This window comes from Megalobrama amblycephala, linkage group LG3, assembly GCF_018812025.1.
Source record: "Megalobrama amblycephala isolate DHTTF-2021 linkage group LG3, ASM1881202v1, whole genome shotgun sequence".
In the NCBI taxonomy this organism is placed as follows: Eukaryota; Metazoa; Chordata; class Actinopteri; order Cypriniformes; family Xenocyprididae; genus Megalobrama; species Megalobrama amblycephala.
This window is the reverse complement of record NC_063046.1, coordinates 37,900,413-37,913,938: the sequence shown is the minus strand read 5'-3', so window position 1 is coordinate 37,913,938 and position 13,526 is coordinate 37,900,413. Positions and strand designations below refer to the sequence as shown.

Here is a 13,526-nt window from a genome sequence, read left to right as displayed (position 1 = left end):
TTATATGCTTACATTTCCAAAACATAAATATGAACACTGGATAAAGCCGGGTTCAAAATTCTTGTTTCATTTTGTTAACATACTTTAACAAAACTGTCGGGATTTAGGGTTTTTACTGAGGGGACATTGGATATCTCTTTTTTTTTATAGCTCCATAAACAAAATTATATAAATCATGCTGAATTTTATATCAGCACCCCCCTCTGTAAAAATCTTCAGAATATAGATTAAACTGTAAGACAAAACTGTAAAGTTTGGTGTAAGTGCTGCTGAAGTGGAGATAAAACTCATTTTGAGAGAACAGCCTTAAAAGAATTGTATTGAAATTGAAATCTACAGGCGCAAATAGATAGTGTAATATACCCCTAAATGTGTGTTTTGAATGTTTTCTTTCCATTAGTCTGAAAGAGGACATGTTATATAAGCAAATTAGACCTCAAGACTGAAGAAAAAAAACACACACACAAAAAAAACAATGGTTTTGCATGTAGTGTAATACCTTAAAATATAAAATAATGTTCATTTGGTTTATTTCAGTCATGAAATAAACCAAATATCTTGAAATATCTTTTGATTTATTCATTGCTTGTGTTTCTTTGTCTGTAGGTTGTGAGAGCATTGCAGGAGCGTTGTGAGCCGGCACACTCAGCGGGTGAGTCGTAACATCATGCCTGTGCCAAGCGTCCGTGTAGCGTTACCCTCCGTCCGACACTGTCTCCTGCTGCTCACCGCCTCCGTCCTGCTCACCAATGCTGAGTGTAAGTCTCACCTTTAACTGTCTATTTATACTATCATCTGCTTCACTCTTTTTCTCTTTACTGTTTGATTCAAACATCACAGAAAACTGTAAATCCAGCAGCGCCCTAAACGATCAGACTGCACACAAAGTGAGATGTGTTGTGTGTTTGATAGTTTGAATCTAATACTGCTGATTGTGACGCAGGGCTGTCGGCTTCCTGGATGTGCCCTGATGCAGTTGTAAAACCCAAAAGTCTTGATCATAAATTATAAATTCTTGCACATGTAATATAATTTAATTGCATATGGCATTTTACCAATAGGTTACGATTTTCTAAATTGATATTGTGTGGTCAGTGTGAGGAGGCAATGACACATACAAAGTTTGGTGTTAATATGCCAAAGTTTTGTAGAGTTACAGCCTCAAAATCAGCTTGACATCAAATTTGTTGATGGGTTATTCCAGGGTGGTTTTGTCAATCTAAAAGCTTTTAGTAATGAGGAAATATTCCAAGTTTCGTCATGATACGATAATGCGTTCATACAATATAGCATTTTATGACAAAATTGGCAGATGCCCAAAATGGCCAATATGGGAAAATTGAGTATTGTTCGACTCAGTATGCTGCACTGAATTAAGAGACCAGTTTTATGATTTTTGGGCAAACCGTTCAGAAGTTGTAATAAAAAAAAAAAAAAAAAACATTTTTCATCTCTCCTGACCAGTAGTTGGTGCTGTGCTGAATCACTGCAAGTAGTTTCAGGTCATGCTTGTGATGACATGTACCAAGTTTGGTCTGAATGCGCTAAAGCGCTGCAGAGATCGTCTTACGGTTTTAAGCATTCCGGAGATATAGCCATACAGTACGTCCATTTTGACATGCTCCTTGTTGAATTTGTTTGCATGTTATTCGAGAACAGTTTGGTCCGTCAAAAAGCTTTTAATAACTTTTTGCCAGCATGGTCTGAAGTTTATGTGAGCCAATTTAAAATGGCAGAAAATTATTAATGACAGAAAATAACATCATAGGGTGCAATCAAATCGTCTTGATCCTAAATATATATATATATATATATTTTTTTTTTACGGTTTTTAGCTTTTACGGTTCAAAAGTTATTAGCATAAACGTAAGTGCAGTTTTGGACAGTTGGCAGCACTAGAGGGATTGAGTTAGAGACTCCAATATTGTTTTGGTTAATGTTCAGACTGTCCTCTATCAGTGTGCCCAATTTCATAATTTTCCGGCAAGCAGTTCTATGGGTTACCATAGAGCGGATTAATAATAAGAAGAAGTAGAAGAAGAAGAAAAAGAAAATGAAATGCACCTTTGGTGCTTGGCCCCTAATAACCAGAAACAATGTGCAATACAGGGCTAATCCAAAACAAACACCCTGCACAGCAGCTGCAGCAGAATAAACCAGCATTCTTTACCAATTTCATTAGTCGGGAGACATGAAGAAACTCAGACCAACAACATAACCATAACCTCCAGTTTAACCCTGCCTTCAGCTTAACATTAAGAGCAGAGCAGATAAATAGGTAAAACTATCACAGGTCACCCTTGTGAAAAAGAAGTACACTAGCATACTTTTTTAGCAAAGAGTTCTTATTATTATGTAAATAATATATTTAAAAAAAATATACTTGAGTGAACTGAGTGTAATATTTTCCTACACTTAATAGCATGTTAATTGCATTTAAATGAAAATGTATTATAGTTTAAATTTATATTATGTTACATTATATTGCTGAATTAGCTGAACTTTAGAGTACTTTTTTTGACCCACTTAATAGCATCTTTATATGTAATTTCATAATAACTTCTTTGAAATATGAAATATATGAAAGTGTAATGCCAAATTTGCAGACAAGGTAAACTAATTTATGGTAAAATAAACTATTCGTAAATTTAATTTCTGTTCAAAGTTATACAGGGCTCGACAATACAGACTGCCCAATGGCCCCGGGCCAGCTTGAATTACGCTCAGGACAGTTGACAGAAGTATAACTTGCCTGATTGCGTCATCGTCACTAAAATGTATCATTTGCATTTTTTAAAAAGCTGTGTACACAGCCTATGTATTTACTCTATCTACCTGTCTATCTATCTATCTATCTATCTATCTATCTATCTATCTATCTATCTATCTATTTATCTATCTATCTATCTATCTATCTATCTATCTATCTATCTATCTATCTATCTATCTATCTATCTATCTATCTATCTATCTATCTATCTATCTATCTATCTATCTATCTATCTGCCGCACCGTCAAAATAAGTCACAACAACAAGCGCAGTTTACGTCACTTCAGGCCCTAGGGGAACATTAGTTTTCTGGGAACCACACTGGTGGCAAAAGCCCCTATTATTATACCATGCATATGTTGACTTTTTTATTATTATTTAAAAAAGAAATCAAACCAATATACAGTTGACATTTGAGGTTTAATGCTATAGAAAAATAATAAAAAATGTTTTCAGATTGTTTTTTTTTCTTCATTTTTTTATACAAAAATATGGCATGCAGTTGCTTCAAACAATGGTATAAAGCTATTCAATACATCATTCAATGTAAATTGTGATAATCGTAATTAATAATCGCAGTTACAATTTCAAGGGAATAATCGAGAGTTATGATTTTTTTTCATAATCGTGCAGCCCTAACTTACACGTGTTTTTAAGCCTTGCGAATTTAAGTATTCAAGTGCAAGAAGATGCGATAGACAACTCATTTTGGTACTTGCATGCTGTTTGAGAAGTTTTGTGTCCGCAACACACTTCCGAAGCACTCTTCCAGAAAAATGCATCTCAAACAGCGTGCAAATACTGAATTGAGTTCTCTTTCACGTCTTCAAAATTTTCAAAATGCCTGTATATGCGAGTATCCTTGTAAACATTGATGGTTATGTCTTAAGTGTACGTAAACACTTAAGGAATACAACTCATGTGTAACAGTATATTGGATCCGTGCATTAGGTCTTAAAGTGACATTAGCCTAATATTCATGCTGCCATCTTTTTAATGTTAATCAAACAACAAAGCACAAAGGAAAAAAACGCTCTGTTGTTAATTGACAAAATAACCTTATACAATTCACGCACTACATGGATGAGTACTTAATGCATAAGTACATAGTGTATAAGTGCATAGTGTGTCATTTGGGACGCAACTATTGGGTAAAAAATGCCATCTCTGCCTTAGCCTGCTCCATGTCAACATTTCTCACTCATTGTGATGACTAACCTATGGCAATCCCACACCATATACGCATCAAAGTAGACAGGACAACTTTCCTCTATTAACGAATATGATGAAACATGCACGGTCTAAAATATAAACCTTTATAATAGGCTTACCGTGCGTTCACACCGCCGCCGGCGGGAGCGTCAAAGTGACAGGAAGTCATTCATTTCATTCAATGTGAGCCAGCGGCGAGCTCCGGCGAGATCGGCGTGGCGCGTCTTGGATGGTGAGAGTGTCGAGGAGAGTCGAAGTCAGGTCAACTTTATGGTAATGAGCTATGACACGATTTAGCGGCAAACAATCGGAATGTAGAGGTCCTCACTTGAGAGGGTTCCGATTGGTTGCCACAACTTGTCATTTACTTTGACCTTCCCACCGGCGGTGGTTTGAACGCACAGTACAGCGTTGTTGGCAGGGCAGCCAAGGCGAATTTTTACGCTCTCGCCACCGGCGGTGTGAATGCACAGTTACTATAGTGAATCAGGGTAAGACAAAAAGACTTTTTGGAAGAAGGACTGATGCCGTATTGACTCATTATTTAAATTTTGAACAAAAAGTGTACCTTTAAAATGTAGGTAACTTAGGTAAAACTTTATTTTGCAGTGTTCTTGTTACATGTTACATGTGCTTGCACATTATTACAATGTTCATGTTTTAAAAGTGCACTTAACATTGTCATAAAAGTGTACTTTTTTAATTAAGTGGTCTTTTATATCATTAATATTATATCATCTGAAAATACAGTTAAGTGCACGTCTTTTTCACAAGGGCAGAGAAGATGTTACACACAAATAAACATGATTTATCATATGATTTGTCCTGTGGCATGTTCTTTTATCTGGTCATTGTGCATCTGTTGTGATTTTGATGTTTAATTTGTTTCGTGTGTTATAAAGATGATCGTTAGATCAGTATTTGCATATGACTGCCAGGCAGGTTGGAATTTGCATTTTGTGCAGGCACTATCAAATTGACATCTTTGCATCTAATTTGCATGCATGGTAATTTCATTTAAATGAAGAGCCGCCCATCAGAGTTCATTGTGTGATCTGTGATCATAAGCAGGAGTCTATATGTGTTCATGTTCTGTATGTAGTCACATGTGGGATGGTGTTTAATTTTAGTGTGTCTGTAAGTTTTGCTGTGGTAGTAAAATCTTGTCAGCTCGTTTGCAGCTTCAGGCTTTAATTAGTGCTGCGCTGTTCCGAAGCGGATGGGAAGATGACAGGAATAATCAGGAACCATCACACAGAGAGAAAAATAAAGTTTAGAGCTTTCCAAACCATGTGATCGACCTATGTTGACAATGAAGATGACGATAAATTACAAAGATTTTCCAAATGACAGCAAACTGCTAAAACAGCATTGTATATATCCCTCATAGAGAAATCAATCCCAAAAATGCAATGCAATGCAATGAGCTCTGTAAAAAAAAAAAAAAATCCACCAAATATAGTGAATGATAAGTTGTTCGAGGTTCCAGGTCAGTGAGGGATCGTCTATGTAGGCGGCAGTGGAGGATGTAGAGTGTCTGTCTGCTGCGGATATGATCGGAAGCTTTGTCAGTAACACTTTGGAATACTGTTCCGTCATTAATGAATAACAGGAACAAATAAGTAACGCAATATTAACATTATACTAACTACTATTAACTAACAAGGAACTCTGGTTAATGAATTAATAAGTAATAGGACTCAGTTGAATGAGATAGTACAATATTAGCTAATCGGTAACTAATATTTTTTTCTTACCTCCCAGTGGACTACTATGAACTACTATATACAGGTTCATAATTGATGTGAGTAATGCATAATATGTAATTAATTTTAAAGCGAAGATCATGATAACTCACTAGAAATGTCTCAAGTATTACCAAATCCTTTTAGAAGGAATTTGGAACAGTATTCTAAAGTGAAAAGCATAATAACTCCCTAATAATGACTGAAGTCAGTGTAAGGTTTAGTGTAAAGTTTTTTTTTTTTTTTTTTTTTTTTGTGGTCTTAGTGTGTGCATGTGTGTGTGCGTACACACAATTACAAGTATGTATGCAAGTGTTTTGAAGATGGACAAATTGAATGTTTGTCCTTTTTTATATATATACAGGGGCGTAGTTTGTGTGTGTGTGTGTGGGGGGGTAACCCCCCCAATATTCAAATGCTTCAGTTACAACCCCCCCAATATTTCAACATGAAAATCACAGTAGATCAATTGAAAAATATGTAGAATTCATTTATTTTGTAACAATAATTTTGTTTCTATTCAAATATGAGTTTGTCATAATAAATTAGACAAAAATATTCTCACCCTCCATAGAACTGTTTGGTAACGCCCAACCAATGCGCGTCGCTCTTTCACCAAAACAACGCGAGTAGTGCTGTACTGTTTGAATGAGAGAGCCCGCGGGTAGCACCAAAAATGAAGAGAACCGCTGCCCAGCCAACTATATTAAACCGCTAGTCCATTAAAAAGAATAAAGCATGTACTGAGAAGGAGGTATGAGAATGTTGTGTAAAACACTCATATTTTAGCTAGCTAATCCATTGCAATGTAGCCATAACTATCAGTGTAACTGTAACCAGTTACCAAAACAGCCGTCGTTTTGTTAGTTCATTTTTCAATAGTGTCTGTAATGATCAATGACAAAAGTATTCACATCAGTGTTTGTTTTCTTCCTAAATTAATCTGACTTTTGGACGAATTGGCTGAATGAACGATTTAAGTGACTCACTCAATAAAAAAGCGAATCGCTGCCGCCTATTGGCGGTTTCAATATTTAACATAATTTCTTTCTTTTTAGAATCACTCAGTTATGTTAGAATTTGATGAATGGTTATACATAAATTTCATAAAGTTATGAAGGATAGATAGATTAAAATAATTAAATTAGAATAATATACAGTACAGTCCAAAAGTTTGGAACCACTAAGATTTTTAATGTTTTTAAAAGAAGTTTCGTCTGCTCACCAAGGCTACATTTATTTAATTAAAAATACAGTAAAAAACAGTAATATTGTGAAATATTATTACAATTTAAAATAACTGTGTACTATTTAAATATATTTGACAAAGTAATTTATTCCTGTGATGCAAAGCTGAATTTTCAGCATCGTTACTCCAGTCTTCAGTGTCACATGATCCTTCAGAAATCATTCTAATATGCTGATTTGCTGCTCAATAAACATTTATGATTATTTTCAATGTTGAAAACAGTTGTGTACTTTTTTTTTCAGGATTCCTTGATGAATAGAAAGTTCAAAAGAACAGCATTTATCTGAAATACAAAGCTTCTGTAGCATTATACACTACCATTCAAAAGTTTGGGGTCAGTAAGAATTTTTATTTTTATTTTTTTGAAAAGAAATTAAAGAAATGAATACTTTTATTCAGCAAGGATGCATTAAATCAATCAAAAGTGGCAGTAAAGACATTTATAATGTTACAAAAGATTAGATTTCAGATAAACACTGTTCTTTTGAACTTTCTATTCATCAAATAATCCTGAAAACAAATATTGTACACAAATATTTTGTACAATTGTACACATTAAATGTTTCTTGAGCAGCAGATCAGCATATTAGAATGATTTCTGAAGGATCATGTGACACTGAAGACTGGAGTAATGATGCTGAAAATTCAGCTTTGCCATCACAGGAATAAATTACTTTGTGAAATATATTCAAATAGAAAACAGTTATTTTAAATTGTAATAATATTTCACAATATTACTGTTTTTACTGTATTTTTAATTAAATAAATGTAGCCTTGGTGAGCAGACGAAACTTCTTTTAAAAACATTAAAAATCTTAGTGGTTCCAAACTTTTGGACTGTACTGTAAATGTTCAAGTATTTGTTTTATTTATTTATTTATTTATTTTTGGTGGTTATAAAAAACACAATCACACAGGGAATGAGCATATTTATTTGTTTATTTATTTGCAGTATTTATTAAATAATATGTAAACTAACTGCACATTCAAAGGCCTCCAGTGCACCACCTTAATGGTTCACTTCAGGATCAAAATAAACATTCATTATGGTCAAATAAAAGTACTAAGTACTTTCAGTTTTTGAATCACTTGGAAATTGTATTATATAGTGAAATATAGTTATGTTAAATATATTTTAAAAATGTCTTTATTAAATTAAATTATATAAATTACACAATTTTACGTATTAATTATGATTTCATAATAATAATAATGATTTTTTTCTTTATCACAAACCTCAGTTTCTGCTTATTATCTCTCTTTATTAACTTTAGATTTAGTTTCAATCTAAAAAAGTTTTTTTTTTTTTTTTTTTTTTATACATTCATGTTAATAGCTGTCTTTTCTGATTATAGTAAGCTATAAAATTACTCTGAGGAAAAAGTGGAAGCAGCTCAACAAGAAATGGACGACTGACATTATAGAGAGCGAAACAGACAGACAGGCAGTCAGAGGGCAATGTTCACACATGCGCTCATGTTTGTCATGCCCACAAGCTTTGCACATTGGCAGCTGTTTAGCCTCTACTGTTGTGCATGCGCACACACGCACAGGTTGGTTTTTGTGGATTGTGGGGACATTCCATAGGCGTAATGGTTTTTATACCATACAAACCATATTTTCTATCGCCCTACACCAACCCTACCCCTAAACCTACCCATCACAGGAAAATGTGCACATTTTTACTTTATCAAAAAAAAAAAAAAGTCACCCTCTCCTAGTAATACCTATGTCATACCCATGTCATTAAGTCAAGTCAAGTCAAGTCATCTTCATTTATACAGTGCTTTTCACAATACATATTGTTTCAAAGCAGCTTCACAGTGACAATAGGAATATTCTTATCAAGTTGGTTTTTGATTGAATCACTTCCGTTGTAAAAATTGTTAATTATTACTTTAGGGGCCACTTAAATGACATCTTTCCTACTGAAAACCAAATACCTTTAATGCATTATTGCCGTTTATTTACGTGTTTAGTCTATAGGTTTGCGTGTTTGAGTGTGTATTTGCGCAGAAGCTTGGTCTTTTTATACAAATTTGTGTCCTGATATGTCATACACACACACACACACACACACACACACACACACACACGGTTTTGTCAATAATTAAAGAAAGTCCAGACCAGAGTTTAAAGCTCTTGATTCTAACTTGCACTTGCCCTTATGAAAATATACCATAGTTCTTGTAATAGATTAACTGTAGCATTTGTTACAATAAGGTTATAATTACAGATAAGACCACTGATTGCTCTTCATTGCTATGATTAGGCCAATGTTGATTTTTTTTTTTCAGCCTACATATTTATATAAATATATAGTTAATTATTGTTCCCTTAATAGATTATCTATTATAAATTCAAGTTAGTCAGAATTTACTACAGTAAATAGGCTACAGTAAATAGGCCTGCAATAAAACATGATAAATTCTAGGTTGTCATAACTAGTTTACTTAAAAGCTTTCTAATTTATGTTGGTGCAAGATGATTTTCTCCTCTTTTCATCTGTCTTTTTTAGTTTGTTTTTAGATCATGTTTGACTTTCTCCATAGTGTTTTAAAGTGGTAAATTCTCAATAGAGAATGGGTTGCACATTTTTTCATCAGCTTTGCGATAGGAGAGTATACAGCGATCCGCGTGCCACTCATGCACAATTAAATAAACCATATTGCACTTATAATTGGTCTGTTCAGTTCGTACAGGAACTTTTAAAAGCTCTCTATGTACAATGTATGTAATTAATTAATAACCTGATTTTATATGATTCCATTAGCCGTGGTCACTGGTTATACCTGTTCATACCTCCCCCCCATCCCCACTGCAAACTATACCTTGTGCACACGCACACACTCACACACACAAAAAGGACGTCACATTGATGACTTTGCAGTTAATGAAATTGAACAGCTTTTGTCCCATTGCATTATGGGATTGTTCACACACACACACACACACACACACACACACACACACACACACACACACACACACACACAGAGAGAGAGAAGAGCAGTTTTCAGCTTTTCACCAGGTCTGTCAGATGTGAAGACTAATGAAATTATAATAGATGTGAACTAAAAGACACTAATGAACCATTGAATATAATTCCATCCATTATAATTCTCTTATAAACTCCCAAAACAGTGGATGTACAGATTTTCAGTGAACACAACTTAAATTCCAGCCATTTCCACTATTATGATTAATATCTTGATAGATTATTGTCTTTCAAGCTACTGAAAGGAGTGGTGATATTTTTAACATTTATGTTATTTTTATGGTGCAAAAGCAAAGCTTGTTACATGGAACATGCTTCCAATTACATGGAAAAGAGCGACTGGTGCTTTCTTCAAAATATCTCGACTAAACCTTTAACACCTGGCATTCGTTTAGCTAATAAACAACTACTACAACAGCAGTGCTGTTCTCAGGGACTCATACGTTCAACAAACAAACTTCTCGCACAAAAAAAAAAATAAATAAATAAATAAATAAATAAATAAATAATAAAATAAAACACGGGATCAATAAACCAATGAGTGAGGCTCTTTTTTCTTCACAGAATGAAAGCAACAGCAATTTCACACTTCCTGAACTGCTGCCGCTCATTATGGGATTTAATTGGCTGAACTATTCCGCCCAGTCAGCCGTGACCATTTGGGCGGAGCAGGAGGCATTTTCACTATTACGTCCCATCAGGGGGTCGTCATGACGATCGCTGGCAAAACACATGCACGCACACACACACACACACACACACACACACACACTCACACACACACACACACACACACACACACACAAACGCACACACAAACGCACACTATCTCTCTTTCTCTTTGTTCATACTCCATTTGTACGAGATCCAAGATGTATTGATCAGACAGTAATTAAATTGCCCTCTCTCTGTTTGATATAGATTTATAATCGCAGTGTAAATACTCTCATGACATTTCAGCGCAACAAACTCAATACTGCTCACGAAACACGATAATCACTGCACGAGACATTCTTCATCTGTGACATCACAATAAGAGATGGTCAGTAATGTGACTTGAGTGTTTGAACACTTATTGAGTGGTTCAGTTTAAAGGCTTGTTAAAGGGATAGTTCACCCAAAAATGAAAATTTGATGTTTATCTGCTTACCCCCAGCACATCCAAGATGTAGGTGACTTTGTTTCTTCAGTAGAACACAAATGATGATTTTTAACTCCAACTGTTGCCGTCTGTCAGCCGTATAATGTGGGTCAATGGGAACTTCTTTTATAAGAGTAAATAAAACATGCACAGACAAATCCAAATTAAACCCTGCGGCTCGTGACGACACATTGATGTCCTAAGACATGAAATGATTGGTTTGTGCGAGAAACCGAACAGTAATTATATCATTTTTTACCTCTAATACACCACTATGTCCAACTGCGTTCAGCACTCACTTAGTGAGGTCTGATCGCGCTCTGACAACGGCAGTGATGTTTCGCGCTTATACTTCAATGAGTGCTAGACATTACTTCCGTTGTCAGAGCGCGATCAGACCTCACTGTATTAGAGGTAAAAAATGATATAAATTAGGGATGCAACAATACAGTTAGCCCACGGTTCAATACATACCTCGGTTTTTTAACCACGGTTTTCGGTTCGGTTCGGTTCAGTTTGTTATTCTATGCTTAGGCAATAGGAACAGTAAGAGGTTAGTAGAAAAAGTAAAAACGATTTATTGCAATACTCCTTTATTTTATTTAAAAGCAAAGAAAAGTCCACTAGTTTCTAGTGTATTGTATAATATAAAATAATTTTTTATTTTAAAATTAACACTGACATCTCACAGCTGTTGGTAGCCCATGTACAAACTGTACAAACAAATTCTCCAAAGCTGTTTACCAAGCTTTCGATTAAATTTAATATTTGAAATCACCAATAAAATCTGACAACAACTGCCTCATTTTATTTTATTTTTTTTCTCAAACGCTGGAATCATGACAAAAAATCTGTACTTTTCAGGCTGGATCAAGCTAATGCGCATGCGCAGACCTAAATGCGCGTCTCTTGTGCCTCATTTCGGAGACACTCGTCTGGCTGTTTCTATAGAAACCGGTGCTTCTAACGGCCGCTGCAGTGACGCGATGACTTTATCAGTCAGCGATTGGCTCTTATTTAGAAGGCGGGACTTATTCCACCATATTGCGCGTTTCACTTTCTCCCATTCAAAACAATACGAGTGACGCGTCTTGTGTTATTCTATAGTCTTTGATTATACTCAACGGCAAAACCGAAATGTCTCCACACCACGGATTTGAAAGACGCCGGCGCTTCCTCGTACTGTAGCCTCACTTCCCCGCCGCTCGCCATGTTAAAGTGTGGAATGATGGTTCAGCGCCCCCTAACTTTAGAGCATAGTGATTGAATATTTACTCGCGGGGAGGAGTACTCGTAGACTTACAGGCACACACAAACAGTCAATTCGGAGAGAAATAAAACGCACATAAATTATTTAAACGTAAAACCGAAAAAAACGCAATTCACAAGCGCGTATTGAACCGTGGATGTCGTACCGAACGGTTCAATATTATATTGAGAATTGTGGCATCCCTAATATAAATACTGTTCGGTTTCTCACACAAACCGATCGTTTCGTGTCTTAGGACATCAATGTGTCGTCACGAGCCGCAGGGTTTAATTTGGATTTGTCTAAGCAAGTTTTATTTACTCTTATAAAAGAAGTTCCCATTGACCCACATTATACGGCTGACAGACGGCAACAGTTGGAGTTAAAAATCATCATCAGTGTTCTACTGAAGAAACAAAGTCATCTACATCTTGGATGCCCTGGGGGTAAGCAGATAAACATCAAATTTTCATTTTTGGGTGAACTATCCCTTTAATCATATTGAGATGTGGACCTCTGATGTCAGATAAGATGGAAAAATATGACCTGCTAAACATTAGAGATGTAACGATATCAAAATCTCACGAAGATTTGAATGTCGCGATTTGAATTTTATTTTTGTCAAAGGTTTAATATACACGGGCGAATCGTTGTCATTTAGGAATTAGATCATATGGGTGATGAAATCAATAAAGCAATCTTTTAAAGATTAATCGTGCAGCTTTGTGCACCTTTCTCTTATAGGCTAATATTCATGAGGTGAGATGTCTCTATTAAAAGATATGCTCCTCGTACTTCGTTCTGGATAAGAACCGGTTCTCAGTTCCCAACCCTAGTTACCACTTCCCTCCGTTCTGCTCCACTGGGCTGATAAAAACTATACTTTTTGCCCTGAAGACATATCGTTTCATACAGTCATGAGACCACGATGATATTGAGAAATTTTTGCTATTGCGCTACCACGATATCTATAATGCTATTACATCCCTAGTAAACATTGATCTCTCTAGAACAGCATCTAGATTTCCTAGAATCTAAAATCTGATGACCCAAATAGTTGTGTTCCTCAGGTTTGGTGCCTTAGGCTCTGTCTCAAATGGCACCTTCTGCTGCTGGACCATTGGGTAGTCTGCTGTAGGGGTTGCACAGATTAGTTCTAGAT

General features: G+C 35.4%; 1 protein-coding gene across 49 annotated transcripts in view; it reads left to right on the top strand.

Moving 5' to 3' along the window:
* Positions 1-13,526, top strand: part of LOC125263978 (receptor-type tyrosine-protein phosphatase delta) — a 600,442-nt gene that overhangs the window by 462,152 nt on the left and 124,764 nt on the right. For all 49 annotated transcript variants that reach the window (XM_048183181.1, XM_048183182.1, XM_048183193.1 and 46 more), the window contains one exon: positions 607-758. In XM_048183181.1, the coding sequence (XP_048039138.1) occupies positions 668-758 (91 nt within the window). In that variant the 5' untranslated portion in view covers positions 607-667. The remainder of the gene's footprint in view (positions 1-606; positions 759-13,526) is intronic.